This window comes from Harpia harpyja, chromosome 13, assembly GCF_026419915.1.
Source record: "Harpia harpyja isolate bHarHar1 chromosome 13, bHarHar1 primary haplotype, whole genome shotgun sequence".
In the NCBI taxonomy this organism is placed as follows: Eukaryota; Metazoa; Chordata; class Aves; order Accipitriformes; family Accipitridae; genus Harpia; species Harpia harpyja.
Genome location: NC_068952.1, coordinates 38928339 through 38955180, shown reverse-complemented (window position 1 = coordinate 38955180; position 26842 = coordinate 38928339). Strand labels below are relative to the sequence as shown.

General features: G+C 38.5%; 1 protein-coding gene across 4 annotated transcripts in view; it reads right to left on the bottom strand.

The window, feature by feature from the left end:
• KAT6A (lysine acetyltransferase 6A) overlaps positions 1 to 26842 on the bottom strand; it is a 52779-nt gene that overhangs the window by 7171 nt on the left and 18766 nt on the right. Inside the window, exons 4-18 of one of the 4 annotated variants that reach the window (XM_052805289.1) lie at positions 21575 to 21683; positions 20985 to 21100; positions 20643 to 20724; positions 19726 to 19861; positions 17682 to 18016; positions 16384 to 16502; positions 14940 to 15035; positions 13164 to 13279; positions 10778 to 10919; positions 10176 to 10337; positions 9119 to 9212; positions 7553 to 7784; positions 6209 to 6419; positions 4489 to 5181; positions 3358 to 3673 (exon numbers count right to left, since the gene is read on the bottom strand). In XM_052805289.1, the coding sequence (XP_052661249.1) occupies positions 3358 to 3673; positions 4489 to 5181; positions 6209 to 6419; positions 7553 to 7784; positions 9119 to 9212; positions 10176 to 10337; positions 10778 to 10919; positions 13164 to 13279; positions 14940 to 15035; positions 16384 to 16502; positions 17682 to 18016; positions 19726 to 19861; positions 20643 to 20724; positions 20985 to 21100; positions 21575 to 21683 (2959 nt within the window). The remainder of the gene's footprint in view (positions 1 to 3357; positions 3674 to 4488; positions 5182 to 6208; positions 6420 to 7552; positions 7785 to 9118; positions 9213 to 10175; positions 10338 to 10777; positions 10920 to 13163; positions 13280 to 14939; positions 15036 to 16383; positions 16503 to 17681; positions 18017 to 19725; positions 19862 to 20642; positions 20725 to 20984; positions 21101 to 21574; positions 21684 to 26842) is intronic. The other 3 variants (XM_052805290.1, XM_052805291.1, XM_052805292.1) reach the window with 3 other exon arrangements.

Below are 26842 nucleotides of genomic sequence, written 5' to 3'. Positions count from 1 at the left end.
CTGACAGGCATTTACTCTAAATAGGTCCAATGAGAAGCATTCTGAAAAAATTCTTGGTATTAAAAAATGAATTTAAAACAAATACTGAATTCAAAAAGGAACAATGGAACAACTCCTTGAAGTCATTCATAAAACAAGTATTTGGAATGTGAATAAGGAAGGAATGGATCTTCCAGTCAGCATATCATTGTGCAGGAAGAAGGAAATACTACTTACATAGTGTTTGTTAAAGCATGAACACTTAAGCCCTTAAAGAAAAAAATCCACCTCTTTAAAAAAAAAAAAAAAAAATCACTATTTCTCTTCCCCTTCTTTCACACTTCCTACGTACTATAGATGATTAGATTTACCATCTCATAGGTATAAGACCCTCTGCTTTTATCTGTACTTTCATGGATTTAATATTTTTAGGAACATAAAAAAAAAAGTAGTAAATGATCTTATGATGGCAGGCTCCCCTTATAATAATGTTATATTAAAGGTGTCCAGTCTGGGCTCCCCAATACAAGACAGACATGGAGCTACTGGAGACAGCCCAGCAAAGGGCCACTAAGATGCCTAAGAGACTGGAGCATCTCTCTGATGAGGAAAGGCTCAGAGAGCTGGGACTGGAGAAGAGAAGGCTCCCAGAGGGAATCTTATCAATGTGTACAAGTATCTTAAGGGAGGGTGTCAAGAAAATGGAGCCAGGCTCTTTTCAGTGGTGCCCAGTGCCAGGACCAGAAGTAATGGGCATAAACTGAAACACAGTGTCAGGAAACACTTCTTTACTGTGACTGAGCACTGGAACAGGCTGCCCAGAGAGGCTGTGGAGTCTCCCTCCTTGGAGACGTTCAAAAGCCATCTAGACATGGTCTAGACATGATCCAGACACCCTGAGCAACTGGCTCTTAATGGCCTTGCTTAAGCAGTGGCGCTGGACAAGATGACCTCCAGAGGTCCTTTCCAACCTCAAGGGACTGCGATTCTATGACTTTACCATATGCACTTGACACCGTCTTCACAAAAGAATATGGATTTGATGACCCCTCAAGATCTCATGTGCATCATTTTTTTAGGATACTGAGAAACATACGTATGTGCTCATTCAGTTGCACTTAGTTAATCGTCAGTGTGCATGCAAGCTTGAACAGAAGATCCTTACAATATTCACATTCACAGTAAAACTTACAGGTAGAACTAGGAAAAGCAAAATAATACAGCCCAGCCTATTACAGAGCTCTATCTTCCCCCATACCACACTAATCAAGTTGCACAGAATTGGTAGAATATAGAGAGACAAGCTTTATTTGTTTTCTATACCACAGAACACACTCTGTCTTCCAGAATGTCTAACGCTTAATAAAAAATACTGGCCTCAAATCACCACACCACACTATCCATTGTCATTGTAGCCCTGACAGCAATCAGAACCAGTTCAAATTCTCATAAGAGACCAAGTTTAAGAGATTGCAATGTTACATTTCAGGGAAATCATAAAACACTTTCAATGCATTGCCTCAGCTAGAGATTAAATTCTCAGGGAGAAAATCTAACCAAACCCACCCTTAGTCAGAAAGTTAAAAAAAAAAAAAGAAATTACAAGTAGGTTTCTGTAGTGATGGGAAAACTTCCAAAAAATCTAAGCTTCCTATAAACATTCCTAACATAGTTATGATTAAAACAGTCTAAATCTGAACCAAATATTAATGACTGCAGTACTGTATTTCTGAATTGTTGTAAGGCAGTGCTGCCCCCCTCCACCCAGCTTAATTTTTTATCAAAAAAGGCCAACTGTTTATGATGATTGCTTATCCCTGTGGGCTAACATGTTTAGGTAATTGAAAGTACACTGCATTTTCTTTTAAGATCATTACAGTTTTACTATGTATATGCAAAGGCACCTGCATTAAAGGCATAAGCAGCCAACAGATACCGTTTGATGTCAGGAGCAGCAATACCCTAAAATAGTGTGCTTACTACTTTGTTACTTCAGAAGTTCTGACAAATTCGCAGAAGTTCGGGAAAAAAAAAAAGGCAACAGAAGTGACACAAGGGAACAGAAAGCACTAAATTACAAGTGGCAAGTAAGAAAGTAAGGTATTTATAAAGTAGGTGAGCGAGAAACTGATTGTTGTAGTATATAACGGGTGTGAGTTAAAACAGTGGCTTTCCAAATACCGCTTCTGATCCCTGGGTACTCTATGGACTATATGTAGTTTGTAGAAGATGGTTAAAAATCACTGATGTATTTTATAAAGCAACGTATGTGTGTGGAATCTCTAAGGGGATCTGCATCTCCACCAGAAAACATTCAGAAAAGCACAAATGAAAAAGACTGAAAACCACTTATCTAACAGATCTTCTCCCAACTATATAGTCTTATTAATGGTGCTGGAGTACCACAAAAATGTATTTCATGACTAATCTGATCACAATAGAATTAATAAAACAATGGTATAAGCTGACTGTGCATATATTCCCATTAAGCAAACTTAATGCTGCATCAACACGTGTTTGCACTAAATTTACATAGTTGTATGCTGCTGTAAGGATTTAAGGGTAACTGATGCTAAATGGATTGTATACATAGCTATAATCATATTGATGCTTTCAGTATTTAAGAACTTCTGAAGAAAAATTCTGCTCTGCTAACCACAGGCTAGTTGAAAGCCATAAATTAACGAGTTCGTTCCAGTAACTATTTTTTATTGTGGGATAACGGCACCATACTTCTCTTTCACACAGTTCTTCGTTTTTATTTGGCTGACTGCCTTGCGCTATGTAGACCATCAAAAGAACAGAACATATAACAGCCATAATGAAGATTACTAATGAAGGATCTGAATGACAGATGGTTTTTTGTGAATTGTCAGTACACTCTAAGTAATCAGTTCCAACCAAATAATTTTATTTTATGAACTGAAGGTTCAGAGAACTTTAAGGACATACGAGAAGCTGAGAGGCAGGACATGCAATGTGATGAAGAACTAGATCTCAAAAGAGACAATTTATTACTTCTCTTTGTTACAGAAAACTGAGGGCTCTCCAATTCATTTCTGTTTTGTTTCTGTAAGTGACCCTGCTGCGTAGGTTTTTCCGCAATCACAGATACCAATTCCACTAGGAAAGCTGAATCAAAAGGACACCCTGTGATCAGGTCATTGCTAGTAAGATAGTTAAAAGCATGCACCACATTTTCATAAGACTTGGGAATGTTTGAGGCTGGTTTGACTGGTAAGTTATGCCTAACCTTACATTTTGGCTAGAAGTTACAAGACAAGGTAAGCAGCTTGTTCCATCATGAGCTAGTATATTTCTGACACTCACTGACACACTATCTATATCAAACTTTCAACAGCATACCACCAAACATACCATTAGTGTCATCAGACTCCTCCTCATCTTTGGACTTCCTCTTAGAAGAGGGTCTATGCCTGAGTGTGTCTGGTGGGGCTAAGTGCCGAAAGTATCCACTGGGCAAAAGTTCATTCTCCTCCTCTTCATCCTCCTCCTCCTCTTCCTCCTCCTCAATCTCAAATGTAGGCTCTAATCGGGGCATTGGTCGTTCAGAGTCTGAGTCCTCAAATGGTTCATCCAGCACTTCTGTGGTCTCCGAGATTGTTTCAGTGACAACGCTGCTGTTGTGGTGCTTACGCTTGCGGACTCGCCTCTTCCGATGAAGAATTGGTTTCTGAAAATGGAAGGTGGGAGAAGAGAAGACATTTTATCACATGCAGTAGAAATAAAACACTGATAAACAGAAAACATGAACAGCAGAGTCCAACAGTCCCAGTGGGACTAAAGGGCTCCCTTCTGGAATACAGACTTCACTAAAAATACTGACTGGCACCTGCCTTCAGTTAGACAGATGTCAAATACAATGCAAGATGACCAACTTCCACAAAGACTGCTAGATTGACGTTTGTGTAATAGTATAAAACATTTAAACAGCTGAAGCTAACAGCCCATCCATAACAGCTGAAAGTTCAGAGACACTACAATATAGATGTGAATAGTTTAGAATAAGCTGCAAAGACGATATAGAAGAGAACTTTTCAGTGTGGCATCCCACGAAGAGAGGATTTTCTTTGTTATGTTAACAGAATTCACATCTCTCTGGTAAATCATTCCAAAGACTTTATGCTGTGATTTTAGTTGTTTAGATAGCATTTGTGTTTTGCAAGCTTCTTTTAAAAGTAGGGCCATATCTGTTTCTATTTTGCATCATTGAGTAAATCTTTAATAACCAAGGTGGAAAAATCAGAAGTACAAGGCAGAAGTTAGAATTAAAAAAACCCTACCTCTGATTCAACAAAAACCACCACTACAAAAAGGTAGCAGAAAGCACCCTCCAGACAGAGTTCTGGAACACTGAGCAGGTGCTACCTGTATGCTTAATACATACCTCACGTATTACCAATTGCACAATCCTTCAGAAAGCACCAACATACTGACAAAATAGACTGCATAGATATAGTCAGAGACAACAAGAAATAAGGCACGCACCTTTCGTTTTAATGTTGGTTTGGTGAGAACAGGTGGAGAGCTTGATCGAGGACTCACAGGCTCATCATCCTCCTCTTCACTACTCTCACTGAAACACCTCAGAAGTGCCCTATCACTATCACTGTAGCGGCGGGGTAATCTGTCGCAGTCCTCCGGGAATCTACACTTCAGTGGCTCCGTGTTCTTTTTCAACTGCCCTCTCCACCTTTCCATACCTTCGCTGTACCGCCGACGGGGAATTGCAGATTTTTCACCTTTGCCATACTGTCCCTGGGAAACTGCAGATTTTTCCTCATCTTCAGCATACCGGCCTCTTGGGGCTGGAGACTTCTCCTCACATTCATCACATCTTCCTTGCAAGGCCGCTGACTTCTCCTCACAGTCACTGCACCGGCCTCGTGAGGCTGCTGATTTCTCCTCACATTCACTGCATCGCCCACTGGTAACTGGTGTTTTGTCCTCCATGGGCAATACTGGCTCCTTCTCACAAAACGGCTCCCGAAGTTTTTTGCCCTTGCGGTTCCATCGACCTCTTCGTGATGGCTGACTGTTTGCTGGAAGACTATCCAGGGGAAAAATGTGCTTGTTTGGCCGTGCAGAATTGGCTGGAGCAACAATGTCTGGCTTTTTTTCGCTCTCTGTAGGTGAGTAAGGCTCTTGCTCCTTCTTCTCCCATGACACAGATTTTACCATCTGATTTAAACACAAACAAATAGATTTTACCCTTCCTATTTAAGCATGCATGTCTATCTGGCATTCAATTCCACAAAAGCTTTTGAGCAAGAAGTCAGAAAAGTTTAACAAGAATGACTTCTGGGAATCTGAGAAGAAAAGAATTGACCTTTATGAGATTCTAATAGTGCTAACTGCTACTCCTTTCCTCCCAGGTGATAATGTACCTCAATTAGCTTCCCAACAAGTGAGTTCAGTCAGCAGCAGCCATCCAGTGGCCTGCTGGAATGCAAACATTATCTTGCTACCTTCAAACACAGTATTTGTGTAGTTTTCAAGAAAAAAGTGACACAAACTTGAAGCCATTTTTGCATTAAAATGCACAATTAGTTTAATGTAAATACAGTAACAGCACGATAATTTGCCCCTTAGTATTCTAGTCAGTGCTCATCACCTGATGTGAGAGTGCAACCCTTCAAGGACAGTAGCCTAGACTTCAGAAACCTTCACTGCTCTATGGGCAGTAATTCTAAAGCTATTAGTGGTTTTGCAAAAGTACACAGCAAAACCCTTTGGTGACAAATGTTAGAAGTTTTTGTTGATTCATTCCATTTATGCTATTTGTCACTTACAGAAATACTGGGTCCTTCAAACCCAAATCCATGTCAATAATTTGATGACAGATCAGGTTGCTTGAGAGTGGGAGGCAGGTTTTTTGTTTGGTTTGTGGTTTTTTTGTTGTTGTTGTTTTTCAGCACCTCCCCACCCCCTGCCCCAACACATACTGCAAAAATCATTAAGGGCAGAAAGAGCCTTTTTATTCTTCTCAGAGACAGTCTTTAACCTTTCTCTAGGCTATGCCTCAATGTTTTCCCTATTTTTAGTTTCTAATCTGAAACTATAAAGATACATAAACAAATCATGACTGCATTGCTTTTTACGATTATGCCAAATGCACAAGCTTGGCATTTGAAATCTTGTTAGCATTGCCTGCAAAAGCACCGAGTGTAAACTGCATGCCACACAGAAGTAACAGATTCACTCTTACACTGGTCTCTGGATCCTTTTCTTTCTGCTGTTGTTGCTCTTCATTTTCCCCATCCTCTGTCTCCTCTTCTTCATCTTCAGAGACAACTGAGTTGGAAACTATAACAGGTGTCCAACGCAGACATTCTGCATCCACATCTATAGGTCGGACATTAGTTCTAAGCTTTGCCATATGTTCCTGGATAAGTTTCTCCCGACGAATGATCACAAATCTAAACGGTAATAACACTCTGATCAACAACAGGCTACATACATACTGTACATGTTGTCACGTGAAACAGATATAAGATATTACAGAAAAATCTGTACTCTCAATCAGTGCTGCCATGAGTAACTTCAGAGAGGACAGAAAAGTCATTAAAACTGTACGATTTGCAGTACTGTCAGACTACCAGAGAAAGCATCTCAAAACTGACAAAACGCTGTTAAATTCTTTCCACTTGTTAATGGTGAAGCCATTGTCCTTCCATGGGTAATGTTCAGCTGCAGAGTATCACTTTTATTATGTGTTTAATGGACAACAGGTATGCCATTTGGGGAGCAGGCAACACAAGGTGAAAGATACTGAATGGTAATAAAAGGACTGCTTAAAGTTACAGTCCCACTACCAGAGTGGATTTTATTCAGGGGGCTGGGAATAATATCACTGATTAAAGTATACTGTGAAATGAGGACATAAAACTGTTCTCAAATAACTTCCAAGTTTTCCAAATAAGTTCCAAGTTTAACATGAAACACAACAGAATACAACCCCGCTCCCAAAACTGCTATGTTCTAAATCAAGAATAATTCCCAGTATTTCACTTGACTTGTACACTCAGCTGGGCAAGCAGACTACCTCTATTCTATATCCACATACCTCATTTCTCCCAGTGATCTATCCCACTGTTCAAGCATCCCATGTTAATCCACACAGTTAATGGCACCTTTGAGGCCCAGAGAAAAGGGGGGAAACAACTGTCTGCTCAGTGACTGGAAAATGGAATAGATTTCCCTCTAGAGAAGGGAAGTTGCTGTTCTTTGTTCTGTTTTGTATGTTAGACTGATTATGCTGAGGGACCCCAAGAGGACATGGCCAAGAGACCAGCTTGCTTTCTCTCACAGCTGCAAATTACTTAGAAGTTCCACAGATGCAGGGCTACATAGCTGGAAATCTGAACCAGCTTTGGCACTGAACAGTTCTTGCATTGCACATGAGTATCATAAATCTCTACAGCCAGTATTTGGACATTGAAGTCTTAAGTAAAATCAAGCTTATTAGATGTAACTTGTCTCCAAACACCATTAAATTTCATTTAAATACATCTGAAGCTCTTTGTAAATGCAACAGGACTCCTGTACTCACTGATCACTACGGAAGTCAAGCATTCGCAGGTGATGTAGAGTGGAAGTGATATCTTGAGGGCAGATTCCAGTCAGCTTACTCAATTTCTTGATGCTTAATTGCTTGTCACGTTGATGATAAAGGCACTCCAATATTACACTTTTCCAATAAGCCATATATGAGAGGCGCCCAAGGTCTGACAGAGGCTTCTCTGGTGATCCTGCTTGACCCTCACGCTTTGAAAGCAAATAGCCTAAAGATACACATGAAAAAAATGTCAAAAAATTAGCATATATAGCTTCTGTTTCCACCCCAACTTCTACAAAGGCATTTTTCCAGAAAGTAGCTGAATGCTGCCTATAAGATTTAGATTATAATTTTGAAGGATACACTGAGTGGTCTGGCTGATTTTTTTTTTGCTGTTGTTTAAACTCTTGTTATTCAATGATAGAGTATGAGATTTCTAAACTACACTGCCATCAGACATTGGCTATGGGCAATGCCACGAGATGGCAGCAGTCGCCTACCTAGAAACTATACTATGCCTGAAGTACGCATCTGCTGAGTGTCTTCCAACTGCAATAGCAATTCTGAAGATGACAGAGGGAAAACATATTTTAGGCATTTAAGACTAATAGGGCAAACAACTTTATTGAAAATTCTCTACTGTCAAACTTCAGGGCCATACTGGAGAGTGCCAAGCTCTATCTGCAGAGACTTAATTAATTTAAGACTATGATACACTGCACAGGTTCAATACAGACCAAGAGGTTATATCCTCCCCAGTATGACAAAGTGGGGAGGGGGGAACCAGCTGACAAATCTGTCTTCTCACTGCTGCTCTAATATAGCCCAAATTTGTTGATTTCTCAAGATACATCATTAAGTTCCTTTGTTTCACCAATATTTTCAGAATAACAACTTATCTACACAAGGATATTTACCAGCAAAATCATTCTAATATAATTATACCAGTAGGGTTTTTTTCCTCTGGACATTAACTCCAAAATTAGCATGTCCACAAGGAGGGCTATATTAGATTGCACTCAGCATAATAAGAGAGATATAGTTACAGTAGCAAGTTGCCCCGTGAACTTGCTGAGATCCATGTATGAGTCTGAGAATTGTTTGAGTATTCAGAGCCTAAGTATGTCTGGTTTTGTTGCTCTCAAAGCTAAATTAAAACATAACTATGACTACCATCTGCTTAGGACACTCATTCACTTAATCGAGATGCTGAAGGTTTCAACAGACTGTGCAGTTTTAGGGTTGGTTTTCTGTAGAAAGAACTATGTGCACAAGGTAAGCTTCTGCTAAAAACACTATACTGACACATGCCTATAGTTGCCACTGTTAAGTTGCTTACACAGGAAACGTGAGGATTAGGGGAAAAATGATCAATTTGTCTTTAGAATTGAAGCCTTCCAACAATAAGAGTAAATTGTGAAGTTCAGATGATTTTGTGAGCTTTAGAATCCTTTGTCCTGAGAAGTTTTTTAATTTGAAAAATAACCTCTTCAACAGTTAAGCCTTTCTTCAAAATATGAAAAGACAAAGACTAAAAAAAGTGAAAAAAAAGTTCCTTACTGAAGTCAATTAGGAACCTGCCATAGCCCTTACGCTGGTATTGTGGAAGAATCATTATACAGGAAACATTGTACTTCTGTTGGCAGTGTTTTTCCTGTTGGAAAAAAAGCAGCATATTAAAAAAAAAAAAAAAAAAGACCAGTGAGAAATAGTAGAAGTTGTTCTGTACAAGTCCCTAATTACTTCTATAGCAAAAACTGAGACAGAAAGCCACAATCAAAGTTTCTTAGGAACAATGTACATGAGCCAAGGAAAGACTTTAAAAGAGAGAATAATATTAAAACTATTACCATCCTTTCAGGTCAGAAAAAAAAAGAATGAAACCTTGACATAACTACCACCTTTTGCTTAGATATAGACAATAAAGAACATGGACTGCATAGCAGATAAAGTTCAAAGCACAAATCTGAAGGCAGCTAAATTCACTGAAAAAGATTGCAGTATTCCAGTGAGTCTTTAAACGTTATAATCACAACATACTAAAATCCAATCTCAAATCTGCTGTCCTGAAGACTGAAAGAAAAAGCTTCAATTAAAGCTATTTCAAAATAAGTAAACTATTACTTATTTAGTAATCTTAATTTAGTAATTCTTAAGAAACGCTTATCTGAAATCTTGGCCCTGTTCCATCAAGAAAATAAAAGGTTTGAAACAAGGTGCAAAATTGCCAAACTTGTTTGGAACACCATGTATTTACAGAAGGAAAGATTAGATAGAACTACTTGGTAACAATATTTATCTCACAAACAGTACTACCCATCACCACCAAGAGCAGGAAATCACTTGAAGAGTTGGGGTTTTTTTTAGCTACTAGCTGTAGTACAAGTTCCTTAGAGAATATATGCTATTCAACATTATGGGGAAAGTTGGTTTTAATTAGTTGGTGGCCTCCAAAAGTTACATAAATAAAATATGGTTGCAACAGAAGTCTATACCTGTATTGCATAATGTATTAGATAAAACGCAAGGGCCCAAATAACAACAATTTAAAGACTCTGAACCAGCATTTCTCACCATAGCAAATGCAGTTCCAAGTCTGAAGTACTCAAATACTTGCCTTGGAAAAGTAGCCAACAAGGTGACAGCCCTTGACATCATTCTGTGTCAGCACGTAGAAAAGAAATGGCTCCACATCGTAATAGAGAGTCTTATGGTCCAGGAAGAGTTTGGCTAACAAGCACAAATTCTGGCAGTAGATAGTGCTGACATTGCCATCAACCTTAGAGAAAAGAGGAAAAGTTTTGTCACTCCATTTGCTGTCATGCAAGAACATGCTTCATCTGGGTATCCCTCTATTTTTGAAATGTCCAACATGAGAGGAAGACTTCTCTGTCGCAGGTAGTCTCTCAAAGGACTTAAAACTTCCACAGCATAAAGGCCATGGCCAAGTCACTATTACATTCATTAGCTTAAGAGAACTTAAAATTCATTCTCCTAAAATGAAAAAGCATTTTTACAAAGCAAGCCTTCTCATATGTTTTATGGATGAATAATGTATACATGAGGTCAGCTCCCACTGCTTGCTTGTAGTTCTTCACTCTTAGAAACTGAATGCTTCAAGAATGAAGATCTTCAGGGCTATGGAAAACTTATCATACAATTGGGTGCTGAAGACCCTACTTCATAGATAAAAGTGAGTGGCTTAGTTTTCTAACTTACCTCAAAGACTGAAATGTTGTTTTTTCTGTAAATTTCATTGGCTGGAGGATGAAACCAGCCACATTTTTTCATATGCTGTTGGAGAATAGTTCTGCTTTTCATATACTTTAGACAGAATTCACAAAGGTACAACTTGGGTAGCCTGTAAGCAAAGATAAAGATCAAAGACTGAAGATACAGACTTTTGTACAAACTTCCTCACTCATGCAGAAAAAGAACTTGAAAACAAACCCAGTATATACTGACCTTCTGTATGTGCTAATCAGGCCAAAACCACCTTACCATACTTAAAGTCACGGCACTTACTTATTCTATAACGAATGCATATTAAAAAAATGTACTTAATGCCCTGCATAATTACTTTTACATTACTAAGTTATGTCAGAAGAAATACATGCATTGATTAAAATCCTAGAAAAAAATAACAAAAAACCCCCACAGTTTTGCACTAGTGACACTAGGATGGATTAGATAAATAGTTCCTGTTCTCTCCCTTCCCTCCTTGTAACAAGACAGCTGTATCTACCCCTAAGCAACGGGTCACAGCACCATCTATGTTTGCTTTAAAACCATTTTACACACTATATTGACGTGAACAAATTGAATGCAAGTGTCCCAATATTGTTGTGATTTAACTCCATTTACATACTCTAGCTTTGGCAGGGACACTATTTTCAGTTACCTTCGATGACTTTAGTACAGCTAGAATAATTCCTCATGACAGACAACATGCTCTTATTAAATGGTAGAATAAAGAGTTTTATTTAATTTTCTCTCTCTAGCTATGGCTCTTAGAAGTTGTTCCTGTTTCTGAATCAAGTTAAAGTTCAGAGAGTTTGCAGTTTAGAGAGTTTGCAAAGTTCCTAAGCAAGAGAACATCAAAACAACTATACATGCATCACAGCAGAACAATCTCTCAGATGCCAAAATGTGTAACATTAAACATTTCTTCTTTAGCTGTGTTGAACTACATACAGCATAAAAATAATACATCAAAGTAGTTGCTGTGAAATTTCTATTTATTTTTCTCTTTCAACTCCCATAGATAGCATACAGCCATTTGCAATACAATCATTTAATAGACAGTTAACATCCTAGTCCCTAAACAAATTCATTATTTTTTCATCATGAGGACTGCTGCAGTTGATTCGCTGGAGGGAAGGGATGGCATCCAGAGGGACCTTGACAGGCTGGAGGAGTGGGCCCATGCGAACCTCGTGAAGTTCAAGAAGGCAACGTGTAAGGTCCTGCACCTGGGTCGGGGCAATCCCCAGTATCAGTACAGACTGAGGGATGAATGGATTGAGAGCAGCCCTGCAGAGAAGGACCTGGACGTACTGGTGGATAAAAAACTGGACATGAGCCAGCAACGTGTGCTTGCAGCCCAGACAGCCAATCATATCCTGGGCTGCATCCAGAGAACTGTAGCCAGTAGGTTGAGGGAGGCGATTCTCCCCCTCTACTCCACTCTTGTGAGACCCCACCTGGAGTACTGCGTCCAGCTCTGGAGTCCTCAGTACAAGACACAGACCTGTTAGAATGAGTCCAGAGGATGGCCTCAAAAATGATCCAAGGGCTGAAACACCTCTTCTATGAGGAAAGGCTGAGAGAGTTGGGGTTGCTCAGCCTGGAGAAGAGAAGGTTCCAGGGAGACCTTATTGCGGCCTTTCAATATATAAAGGGGGCTCATAAGAAAGACCAAGAGACTTTTTACCAGGGCCTATAGTGATGGGACAAGGGGCAATGGTTTTAAACTGAAAGAGGGTAGATTTAGATTGGACAGAAGGAAGACATTTTTTACAATAAGGGTGGTCAGACACCAGGAACGGTTTGCCCAGAGAAATTGCAGATGCCCCATGATTGGAAGCGTTCCAAGGTCAGGCTGCATGGGGTTATGAGCAACCTCGTCTAGTGAAAGATGTCCCTGCTCACGGCAGGGGGGTTGGACTAGATAGTCTTTAAAAGTCCATTCCAACCCAAACCATTCTGTGATACCACACATAAAGAACCAATGTACTCCGAGTCAGACACTCTAATGACTTACATGCTTAATAACAGCCCAGTACCAGGTCATTTAGCTGAGGCTGCTCCCTCCTCAGAGCGTGGAATATGTCAGTTCTTTGGGAATCCATCTAATCATATATTCCTGTGGCAGTTCGAGTGCTCACAGCATATGCAGGTTGTTGCAGAGAGCTTATCAACTTTTTGACTCAGCCTAAAAAGACCTTAAGACATCTATTAACTACCATGAAAAGTATCTCGATTATGTGTACTTTGCTTCTGTCCTACATTCAGATAGAATCTTCTTAAGATTTTTACGCCTGCTGGAGTACAGCTTTCCCATAAACACTGAAGCAGAACAAAGGAGAAGAATGTTCAGTCATACCTCGAGTATTCCTGTGGATATGGGGAGGAGTACCAGGTCTGGATTTCATACTTGCCAAATTCAATGACAGAAGGACATCGGACTTGTGGATCAGGAGGCCCAGTCACCCCTACTTTCTATGCAAGGGGAAAAAAAAAAGTTTTTGTGAATTTACAAAGTGAAAGACTTCTAAGCTGAAATAATAAATTTAAACATTCTTAGCTACACAATCCATCCTACTCAAACTCACAGAGAAATAGGAAGATGCAGACGTTGCTTTCTGACACTAAAAACCAGTACCAGTCACACTTCAAGCAAGCATGTGATTCACAAAAAGGAAGAATTAGTAAGCATTGTCATACCACATACCTCCACTGCCTTTCACACTATTGTATGTCGTAGTTTTAAATGCAAAATTTAATACAATCTTTTTTCAGTCCCGTTGCTATTTCCTTTCTTGTTATTTCAATAGCGAAGAACAGACACATAAACTGCTCCTAAGGTTAAGATCTAGAATATTCAAGTATCTAATATAACACATCAGTGTCTTCCCAGCTCCGAGACTGTATGTACCACTGTGAATATAGTATCTACCAAAACAATATTCAGGATACGGCTAGCTGCTTATCATCACGAGTGCAGAAGACTGAAAGAAAAACCTCAAATTATTTATTAGAAGAAAAAAAAGAAAGAAAATATAACTGTATATTTTATGGGAACTAAAAATAAGGGAACTAAATGTTCTGCTTTCAAAGAAAACACGTGTTTTGTCAATTCATGAAGATTTTCTCTCAAAAGACTGTCACTCACAATTAAAAATCCAAATATTCCCACTGGTGTTGCATTATCATATGAACCACCTGGACTGCAAAGCTATTAATCAATAGAGACCATGTTTCATGCAGGAGGTCAGAAACTAATGTGAAGAGTACCAGTGAATTACCTATATGCAAATTTATGCTAGCAGAATGAAACGGCTATACCCAGGACAATGGTTTAGGGTTTGAAAGGCTAACATTCAAAATTAACATTTTTCTAAGTTTCCTAAGTGGGACTGGTGTAGGCAGAAGTCACCTCAGAATCTAGTTCTATGCATACACATCTTAAGGAGCTCTATCTAGATGAAAAAGGACAGTAATCTCCTATGAAAATATTTAATCCAAGAGCTCCAAATAGAGCCATCAGTAACTGATTCGTGTTTCCTTCTATTCTTACTCAGAAGATGAACAGAATTTTTCAGTAGTCAGCCAAATAATGTCTTAGAGCTTACTACCTGCATAAGATCTACAACCACTTAATTATTATTTTTTTTTCCCATCAGTTTACAAATTTATTCCTTAGGGTTCCCTTTTCATCTTAGGCTACCTACTAGGACAGAAACTAGAAAAGAGAGTCAATTTATCTTACTTCAACTCAAAAGCCAGATTTAGCAAGAACAAACTTCCTAGTATTTAAGAAAAAGAATTACGACAATACTATTAAATAAGCACAATCTTGGGTGCTAAAAGCTTTTGCTATTTGTGAGGATTCCATGAGTAAAGGAAAGCACAAGCTCTGCATTTTTGGTAACTGATACAAGGTTGCACACAACACAAGAATTTCACTCCTTGGCAGAACAAACCACCAAAAGAGCAGTTTATGAAGGCAGCTCTTTATACCTACAATCATCTCTAGTCAAGCACTTCCTGCACTGTAGTTTCAAAGGAATCCCTATTATTACCCAGTACAATAGGTCAATAACAAACACAATTATCACAGGCATCTGACAAGTCTTAAGGAAAACAGAGTAACATGCACCGGCAACGAGTCCTGCACCTGGGCCTTCTTTTCAGCCACAAACCCCTCTTCCAAATGAATGCCCAACACAAATGCAGAGACCCAGCTCCCATACACCTGTTTACACATTACAGTCATTAGAAGAAAGCCTTCAATAGTAGACTACTGGTTCAGCCTCTATGCTAGCAGCAGACAGCTCTGAATGACTTCTTGAACATTTAATATGCAGTATCTTTTCCTCAGCTCACTCAAAAGCCTTTGATACCTCACTCTGTATTTCTATTTTCTTTGGTGAGGCAGTTAGCTCAGTGTACATGCATAAGGTCCCTGTATCAGCTGCATCACAACTCTGGTCAACCCCTTCCTCACCAAAACCAACCAACTAGCCACCTTAAAGTATTTAATCCACAACAAACATTTTCCCCACACAAGGAAGGGGGAAATGTCTCCAAAACTTGCTCCTTTTTCTAAGCACATGTTTGGAGATTAATATTTTCTCTATTCTGGGTATATTTCCATTGATTTCATTTCAGATCTTCAGTTATTTTTCTAAAACATAATTACAGTCACAAGCCGTAGTCTCATGTGCGATTTGCTCAAGGATGCACACGCTGAGTTTTGTTAAAATCAATCCTGTAACAAAGTTTGAAATAAGCAGTGTTATACAGTAGTGTTGTATTTGCACCTCAATAAAAGAGTTAACTGCACTTCATCTTAGTCTGCTTTATCACACACATAGTGTAGTTCAGTCTTATCACAATTCATTGTTCATTAACTCTTTTGGTACAGAGACTATATTTAGTATAGTGGAATTAAACCAGGCTATGACAGAATCATAGGTAAATAAACAGAAGTCAAATACCTGGAGAAGTTTAAAAGGACAGTGATACTTAGTGAAGCACTGTTCAGGGAAGTCACTGCATAAATTCAATTGATACCTTTGGCTTCAGAAGGAGTTAAGTCATAAGATCATTCAAGTTATTGAAATGTACCGGTAGATACACACACATTACACACAGGTATATCTGCACATACATGTGCATACAGACACACAGTAATGCCCTGTCTTGTTCCATAAGGAGTTAAAATATCTAGAAAAAGAGTGTTTTAGTTAGCCAGAGGCCCTATGTAACCCATGCTGCTAGCAAGGAGTCCCATATTTTACTGTTTTAACAGTTCAATGCTTTACCAGCTCTTTAAAGCCACAGCCCTCAAGGCTTTTTAGATGCCCACCTTAACCTCTTATGCTCACTTTAATATTATCCCTCAGCTCTCTTGAGGTCAGTTCCCCATTACTCTCAAGCAGAAGAAACCAAGCACATTAGCTTCTATGACAGACTGACTCATCTGGAGTCTGTATTTCTTCTTGTTGTTTGTTGTTGGGTTGGGGTGGGTTTTTTGGGTTTGTTTAAATTTCTTTTACAGATTTGGTACTTACTGCCAGAAATTGAAAATTTAACTTTACCTGCAGTGCTTGTTCCTGAATATCTCTAAACAACTCCATGTCTTTTTCAGTTAAGACATCCTGGCTCCCAAAAAAACGCTCCTCATTTTCCTGTTTTCCATCCCAGCCATCCTGATTGTCTGTAAATGAGAGAGAAAATTGTCTTCACCTACATTTACAAAGAAGTACTTGCTTTTTAGTGCAGTGACAAACATCATCTGGCTGTATTCAGACACCATGCCAAGTTCTTTTGATGGGATTTTCTATTCAGATTTGGGACCACAGCGGAAGAACCAGTTCTGGATTTGTGACCATGTAAGACCTATTGTCATATATTAACCAGGTCCAAATCTCACCACTTAGACATTCATAGTATCACAAAGGCATTTGTAACAATGAGACAGGTTTGGATAAATGGCATACCACTATGCCTGTTTCTCACAAACAAGGATGACAACTATTTAAATGCCATATCTAGTGCAACCAACACCAGGACACTTATGTTCATTATCCAAAAAACACCCCTTCCACCAAAAAAGCAAACAAAACCCACAAGACACTTCACCTCACCCCCAAAGCATTAACATACATTATTGTTCTTCCAGCACCAGCCAGGCTAAAGCACATTAACTATTCTAAAGCTGTAAACCTTGTATGTTATTGTGGAATATTTTCCATGGCTTGCTTAGGAACAATTCAAGCTATGAAACTATTCAACAAGACTGTAAAGATCTGAATACAGAGATTGAAGCAAGGTCCAGTCACAGATTAATGTCTTAAGCTAGAAAAGAAAACAAAGAAAGCAGAACTGCGTTCAAAAGAAGGGATGCTCTCCAGCAAGAAGGTGCCAAACTGCAGGAAGCAGGCTCCTCTATGGCTGAGAAAATTAAGAAACATCTGCACGCAAGCCTATACCATAGATCGGAAACTCACGGGTCTGTCAGGCTGGTTTTAATTATGTTTCCCATTTCATACTTCTACCTTGCTGTTCTTAATTTTCATTAACCATTCCCTATGTTACTTCTTTCAAATGTGACATTATGTAGCACGTTTCCTAGGGCTATCTGCAAGCCCCTCATTACCAAAGGGCATTTTACCTCACAGTAATCATTTAACCCCTCATCACACCTTGCCATCATGTATAAAGATGCAAAGGTCTCTAGAATCGTTGCCTTTTTCCAACTGGTATTCTACCTCAATGCACCAAAGTTAACTGCATTTGAGTGTTAACTTTCAGCTCAAAGTTTCCAGTCTCTAACAATTCTAGTCACTTCAACATCCTAGCCTTTGAACATTTTCTTGGTGTACAGGATACTTACATTGGCAGGATGAAAAATCTTTACCTGTGGGCCATTCTGAAGTGCTAGATTTCCTGGTACCCTTTTTCCTGATCCTATACTGCTGAGAATAGTCTACCACTTCCCCTCGAGCTTTTCGTCCATCAGGGGAGGGAGTGAAGAATTTAGTAAGGCCATCTATAAGCCCTTTGGTTTTCTTGTTAAACTTCAAGGTGGTGCTGCCATCTCTGCAGAAGTCCAAGACATCTGTCTGCTCCAGGTATCCTTCTGATGATGCTGACTGGCTGGACAGAGCGATCTTACGCTTCCGACCCCGACCAGGGCCAGTTCGAACTTTGCTGAAAGGGCCTTTTGATCTAAAGAATGAGAAGGGGAAAGATATGGTGAGTTGACTTGGTAAGGTGGTTTGTTTTGGGTTGAAAAGTGGACTATCACCTTCCCTACTTATTTATCAACCACACGGAAGCTAAACATGAACTGCAGAATTTAATCATAAAGGAGTAGTCAAGAGCCTGTGTACCCTAGAGGAACAAGGATTCTAAACATCTCAGTAGAAGTACTGTACTATTTTACTCCACACTGAACATTATGTGCAATTAATTTGAGTTTAAACAACAGATTTTCACCAAATTTAATACAACATTAAATTTTAAAATCAGTAGCCAGAATGAATACATTGCACGGAAGGTTTCAATTTATGCAGTCATTAAACATTTACATTTGACATTTGTCAAATTTTCGTACTGACAGGAAATTGTCATAAGAACTACACAGAAAGTTAACGCATGCAGGACATGCACATTAGCTAAGAACCTATACCACTGATGGTCATCTTAGCAGAAAACAGCGTTGATCTCCCAACCAGCTGCTATCTTTCAGGCTGGAAATTTTAAAACTCTATTGAGATGAGTATTTAACACTTGTCAGAGGGATTGCCCTAGACCCGACTGCTGTTTCAGGAAGCTGACTGGTTTTAGCTACAAACTTTGCAGCTACAGAGGATAGAAGTAGGCTGCTTCTTCCTAAGACGACAAACTAAGCATCTGTGCATAATTCTGTGGATATATTTTGCAAGTGAAATGATGGAACAAAGGCAAAAAAAATCATGAGTAAATCATGAAATAAAAATTAGAAGAGACAAAACAGCAACAGCAGATAGATAGCTTTCCTTTTGTCCCTCTGAATTATACAGGGAGTCCCTTTAAGCAAAGGTATCACACAGACTGAAAAAAAATAGGATGTTTAAGAGAGACATTCCCTCTATGATTTTGTAAGCATTAAACTTCATAAGGTTTTTTTTCAGAACATCCTTTGGTGCTATTGGTTAGAATCAAGTGGCAGTTCAACTTTTTTTTTTTTAAGCTGACCTGATGCCCAAAACAGAAGTTCTTGTGACATGCTCCTTCATTGTTTTTTCCCCTGCACAGTCAATAGTGCTGCATCACAACAAGCACTGCACAGCAATCTTAAATCAAGGAAATTGCTCTGGCCAAACAGTTATCCAAAGAATTCCCGCCCACCCAAATGCAATTCCCTGATGACTGGCTGCCGCATGACAAGGCCACACAATCTGTCCCAGCACAAGAGAGTGCTCCACAAATGCAGAAACATGTGGAAGGGAAGCAGAAAGGGGCCAAATATTTTCTGGCAGCAGTATCAGATTAAATATACATCAAACAACAACCTCACATGGTTTATTGTAGATTACTTAGTTTCTCTAAACATCAGAAAGGGTTCCTGAGAAATGCAAAATGAAACAATTATGCTGGAAGAAGCAGCCATCCAGCAAAATAGACTTGACATGAACAGCAAAATTCATCTATCAATGTAAGGAATAGTTCAAAGCTAAATACCAAGTTATTACAAAGAGTCAAAAATCTGGGCAAAAAGAAGCACTGAGATTACTTCTAGTCTTTCACAGCACTCTCTAGAAATTCTGGATTAAACAATAATGAAAAGCTCTTTACTGTAAAAGAATTATTCTCACAGAGTAGACCAGACACTTCGGAAATACCCACTGCCCTATACAATCTCACACCTTACTCCTCCTTATAGAGAGACTTACGTTGTATTTTGACTCTTTAACCTGTTTTTGGGACGTCCTATCGGGTTAGCATAGCGTCGTTTTATCTGTGCTGCCTTCTTGTGTAGAAGTTTTCTTCCTTTCTTCCGTGGCCGGCATATTTGACATATCCACATACCTATAAGACACAAGTCCCCATCACTGAATGCAAGGGACATCTACATCAGACAGAAAGGAGAATTACAGGCCCCAGGTCTTCTGACAGAAAGGGTAGGAACAGTACCAAAGGCCCCAGTCATCACATATACATGTAAGAAAAATTATGAGTATGTTCCAGCAACCTAAACTCAAGTCCAGTTAATTTCCACCCCCCCACCCAACATACTTCCCACAACCATGCAGGAAGTCTCTTTAATTCGTAGCACATTATCAGAAAACCATAAAAAGTAACACATTTAATTATCCCATATTCTGCTTGTGACTACACTACTTCCAACTATCTTCTATAGGAAAATTTTCTTCTAACTACCAACGAAGAATATTCCACAGATAACCTGCTTTCTGAGAGAAAACAGAAGTTTGGTTGTATTCCAGGATTCTCTACTGTCCAAATGGATATCACTTCAAAAACTCAGAAGCCCATCTCTTTCTTATGTACAAGGCTATTCATTCAAATGGAAGCTGATCATTTTAATCTGCAAGGATCATTTCTGTTCCCTCAAACCTCAAAAGATTTTCTTGGAAACCCTTCACAGACAGTAATGTACAGAAAGCAGGAGACCGTGGAAAATCTGGATGTGAAGCTCTGACCCTTCTCTACTTTCTAATATCTGAAAAGCAATGCTGTAAAGAACAAGTTAAATGTAGCTAAAAGAGGACCAAATATGCAGAGGCACTTTCTACCCACTGATCTCTTCCAACACCATCTTAAATTATCCTTTTCATCACAAAGTCCTCACCTTTTGGCATCCTGGTAAGAGGGGGGTCACAACACTCCATGTGAAAGCCACGGTCACATGAGTCACAAAATAGCATGTTATCCTGTTGAAGACAAATAAAGTTAATCTCTCTTTAGATGTGCATCAGCATCAAGCCCTCCATTAATTTGTCACATTGTCAGAGAACACGCACATAGTTTTCAACTACAGACATATCATGGTATTTCACAGGTCTCAGAAAGACTACCAGTCTCAAACAAAAGCTGCAAATACTTGACTCTAGAATGATTTTATTTTGTAGTTTAACAGAACATCCACAAGACTGATATCCTCTTCATTCAGTCCATACTGCACTGTACTCACAGCATTTTTGCCCTGATCTCGACAGGAACTGCATGTTTTGCACTCAATGCACTGCCATCGCAAGGCTTTCACTCGAACCGTCAACTCTGGAGAGAACTTCAAACAGGACGGATGACCTACAGAAAAAGGAGAAAATTATACCAGTAAAACTATTCCACTGCTGTTAATGCTCACAGAGATATTACTTTATCAATTACATATTACCATGCAGAATTTTGGTTTTCCAGATACTCCTATTTTTAGGTGCTTCTATTCTTATCTACTTATAACACAAAACCAATACCCTAGGATAGCAAGTGGCAGACCCACATACAAAAGAACACCAAGATCATTTTTCATAACTGAACTGAGAAACATGATAAAACTGGTCATCATTACCACATTTTTAAAGAAACCTCCAGGAGCCAAATGAACTATTTGTGCTAGGTTAACTTAACTGTCTCCCCTCTGGGAGCACGAGATTCAGCTAAACTATTACATGCCATAGATGCATACTCCTCATACGTATGGGTCAGTAGCAGCCACTATACCAAGCTCTTCTGTCTCAAGTGGATGGGTTATTATTAGCAGCACTGTAAATGGTCACCTACCACTGTTGCCACAGTCAGCACAAGAGATGAGCTCTTCAGGTTTCTTCTCCCGATTTTGCTCTTTTGTACCAAGGCAGAAACTGCAGATTGGAATTGGTTCAGCAACCGGCTGTGAGGAAAACAGACAATAAAAACACTGAGTATATCAAGGGAGCAAGTTACAATACACAGAATCACACAGACATTAATATCATGTGTAAACAGTATGTAATATACACCGTGCCTCACAAATTTTAGTTGGTTCTCACCACACAATACTGCATTAACTGTAACCTGAATAGAAGTTAGAACTCCAAAGACAAGAGACATAATCCCAGGTACAACGGAAAAGAGAATGGAATTCCAGGGCTAGGGGAAACTTGGAAAAACAAGCTGGGAAAGAGGGCTACAAATTAATACATAACTGAATGCAAAGTTAGAGAGAGTTGGTGTCTTAATTTGTCCACAAATGAGTGAGCTATGATGTGATGCAGTGGTGGAAAAAAGGCACAGATGACACCAGAACACAGCAGTCTCAGTAATTCCCATCAGGTATCCAAAAAGCAGTAGTGCAATCATCAAAAGCATTTGCAGTGCACTACCTGGAATAAAACATATTATAGAACAAGTACAACAACTGCACAACTATTAACATGGTTATGAAAAACGAAAATAAAATAAAATTCTCTTGCAAGAAATTATGTGAATATGCTGTTTAGCACTCAAAAGCAGCAGATGAAAAGGTTTGCTCTCTCTGAAAAAGTTTGGGAGGGTTAAACATTATGTAGGGAAAAAAGATGTATTTAAGATGAGGCACAACACTAGCAAAATAACAAATAGATATTAACTAGCCAACAATACATTTGGCCTGGAATAAGCAGGAGGGTTTTAAACCAAACGACTGACATTCTACAACAGCCTCCTCAAAAAAGTAACAAGTGCAATAACTGATAAGATTTAAAGTGGCACTTGATCAACTAATGAGAGGGAAAGGATGATCTTATCTCCAGCAACGTTAAGTGCTGGATTTCATAATCCAGCAAATTCTTTCTAATCCAGTTCTGCATTTTCCAAGGCAAGTTGGTGATTTATAGTTTTCAGAGCAAAGATGTAAGCAAAATTTAATTTGAAAATATAGCAAAAATATGCTAAAATCATATTTAGAACACTGGAAACATGAAGAATGTTAGATTATGGTAAGTTTTGAGACACATTCTTTGTATAGCTGTATCACACTACAGTTAATGATTTCACACATACCTTTTTCAGAGTATATAATGCAGCTACATATGCACATACTGTTAATTATTGTATGGAAGCATATACCAGAAGAACTTCAAGGAATCTTTACTCTGGCTAAGCCAAAGCAAAAGCTATATGCAGAATAGTTTCTTGCAGAAATCAGGTTGGTTTATGTTACAGTAATATAGAAACTGAAAGTGTCAAGCTGTATCTTTGCTTCGGTGTACAGATCCAGTATACTTACAGACTGAGGTGTGTTCCTTAAAACATCCACTAGATGGAAACAATATGAACACTTTAGGAAATTTGCTATTTCAAAATTAAGCCACACAATATGGAATGACTACCTGGGAATGAAAGTCTAACGTTCCTCATCCTGAACACAAGTATTTATTTTGGCCTTTGGGATGCTGAAGTGTAAATTAATATGAAATCACCTGGCCATCAAACTATTTCAGTCTGAAACATTCATAGGTTTAGTGAATTGAAGGATTCCAGTTTCTGGTCCTTTTGAGGAAGTGAGAAAACAAGACAACTGTAGATAGTTATGCCAAGCATACAAATTGTTAATATCCAAGTGCGAGGGGGAAACTAGCATCTTCACTTCGACAGGAAGTATCTTTCCAGCCATATTCACCATCGTAATGTTGGCTAAAATCAGCTATGTAGGGAACTCCCATCCTCTTTTAACAGAGAGGGGACTGACTGTACACAAATTGTTCTCTTTTTGTTCATGACTGGACTGTAGGTGCCAGACAGCTAGCTGCTTCCAGTCAGTATGAGGTTTACTGAGGGGAAAAAAACTGGGTATTAAGGGTCTGTCAGTGCTTTAATTTCTTTGGGATCAAGATTTCAGGAATTACTTTTACCCTCTACCTTCTGAGAAACATTCACTTGTCTTCTTACCTTCGATCTCTTCTTTCTGAGGAATACTTATTACCTCTTGGAACAAGTTACCATTAACTAACCTTCATCTTTCCTGTAAGAATAATAACTGGTTCTTTTTTAAGCACCATTATTCCTATTTTCAGATTAAAAAAATGCTCAGAGAAAGTTCCTCGAGTAATGTCAACAAGCAGATCAGCATGAGAACTAAAGAATACAGAGATCCCTGTCTAGGCATCTGCTGATCCTCTCTGAAAGAAATGCAATGATCTTGATCTACCATAAAGTTGCAGTAAAAAGGTTTAGAATCCAATTTGGCATGTTCATTCATCCTTTATATTTGGTCATATATTAGCTCAGTCAAATTAAAAATAAATAAATAAAAAATTTACAAAACTCTTTAGCTTCTTAGCAAATTGTAACTTCCACAATATTACAAGTACGGTTTTGCCAGAAATGGACTCACCAAATATAATTTCACATCCCAGAATCATTCAGCCTGAGGTTGTGATGAAGTTTCAAAAAGAATCTCAACTACACTGTAACAGTCTTTCAGACAGAAGGTAAAAAGAAACATTTATTCTTTCTAATAGTTAAACTCTAATGTGACTCAACATTCAACAGCATCAATTTCCCTGCACATATGGCTAGATGTTACTTTCTGACACAAAGAGTTTACTGATTTTTAACTGCCAGTTAAGAGCCAATGTGACATTAAAGTTGCACTATCAAATGCTGAGGTTTACATGAGGTATTAAAAAAAGAGCAAAGAAGCAGAAGAAGAGTTAAGAATGACAACCAAGCTATGACAAAAAACATTCATATTACTCTATACACTTCTGTTAGCTTTGAAGTTACCAATTCAAAACAGAAATAATTAATGAAGACTGCCAAAAATACAAAAAGAAACCATGATCCAAAACCCCAGCACTTTCTTGCTCTCAATACAGAATAATCTCAGTGATACTGTAATAGAACAGAACAAGCACAAAATGTTGGTTTTCTTAATACAAGAGGGACAATATACTTTCAGAACTGAAATCTGCACCAAATTTCAATCTAATGCATCTCAAGAAAACATTTACAGCTTTAGTTCAAAGGGCTGTAAAATGATGTGTTAATTCAGAGACTTGACATAAGCCTAAAATGCCTACTCTGCGAATCTGGATATACAGAATCAAACTGCTAAAGGTAAGTACTCAGAAATGCTGTCAACATATAGTTACAGTTAAACAACCAGAAGAATTTCATTTTCCACTATACACGAGTCCTGGTTTCAGCTGGGACAGAGTTAATTTTCTTTCTAGGAGTTGGTATAGTGTTATGTTTTGGATTTAGTATGAGAATAATGTTGATAACACACTGATGTTTTCAGTTGTTGCTAAGTAGTGTTTAGACTAAGTCAAGGATTTTTCAGCTCCTCAAGCCCAGCCAGCAAGAAGGCTGGAGGGGCACAAGAAGTTGGGAGGGGACACAGCCAGGACAGCTGGCCCAAACTGGCCAAGGGGATATTCCATACCATGTGATGTCATGCCCAGTATATAAACTGGGGGGAGTTGGCCTGGGGGAATTGCTGCTTGGGAACTAACTGGGCATTGGTCAGCGAGTGGTGAGCAATTGCGTTGTGCATTACTTGTTTTGTATATTCCAATCCTTTTATTAGACTTGTGATTTTATTATTGTTGTTATTATTAGATTATTATGTTATCATTATTGTTTTCTTCCTTTCTGCTCTATTAAACTGTTCTTATCTTAATGTATGAGTTTTACCTTTTTCCTTCCAATCCTCTCCCCCATCCCATGGGGTGGGGAGGAAGTGAGCGTGGTGCTTGGTTGCTGGCTGGGGTTAAACCACAACGATACGTAATCACAGTAGCACTTGGAGAGACTGCTTATTCATGGAGAATGGCTGTACCCCAACATCACAAGACAAAGAAACCAGGCAAATCATATTTGCGATCAGAGTAAGAATTGATGTTTTTACCATCCCTTACAGATTACATCAAGAATGCATTTGGTCTAACATCTGCAAATGTAGTGAAATGGACTTAATTACGCAGTCACAACTTATTAACTGTATTACTGAATTGCAGAACAAGCACGGATAAGACATTCAAACTTTTGGCACCACTTAATTACCAAATGGTGTTTATGTGTTCTTTATGCTTCTTCCCCCCCACCTCCCCCCCCCCCTTTTTTTTTTTTTTTTTTTTTTTTTAAGAAATGAAGGAGAATAGCTTTACTACTTCTGAAAGAATCGTATGCTACAGCCCCTAACAAACTGATGTAGTTTGAAAAAGTTAACTCCTTGCAAATCATGAAGCATAAAAGGGGATTTCTTCCCTCTGGTCAATGTCACAGCAGACACCATGGAATGACATAAATTAGGTGGAAGACGACAAGATTGCAAGATTTTTGCCAGCAGTATTAGGTGCACATGAAAGATACAGTAAGAATTTACAAATTATTATAGGGCAGTAAGTAAGAAAAAGGACAGAACAACCTACAAGAAGAGGAAGGGAGAAACAAATGGCAAAAGACTTCTTGCAGGGAACAGATAATAAAATTGTAAATGATGCAAAGAAGGAATAAATATTTCCTATCTATTTTTGCTTTATATGTTTAAATATTTCAGACAAATACAAGAAGAATGTAAAATAGAAATTAGATTGAGACTATTATTAGGATTGTATGTCTAGCTCCAATATTCACATAACAGCAGGATATGGAAATAATTTTCAAAGGACAGACAATAAAATTATTTAAGAATAGATGACCTACAAAAATTAACATACTCGGGAATGACTGAGAAATTAATTGGACACTAAATGTAAGTATTTATACATGGAAGAAATACAAATATATTAACATATTAATATAGAGCAACCTTTCTGCCAAAGCAATAGCAGATGAACCAATTCCTGACAGTTAGATAGGCACAGTCTTAAAATAAACTATTATTTTCTATATGCAAGTCAATTAATAAAGATAAAACAAGAGAAACCCACAGGCAGCAGATGTATAGCTAATCAGAAGCTCTTTTAAATGTATTATGGGTAAAGAATCCTAAGCACAGCTTTTCTTACAAAACATCATACAATTATTACTGAAAACATAAGAAAGGCAGAAATATTCCACAAATATCTGTTCTTTGATTTGGGA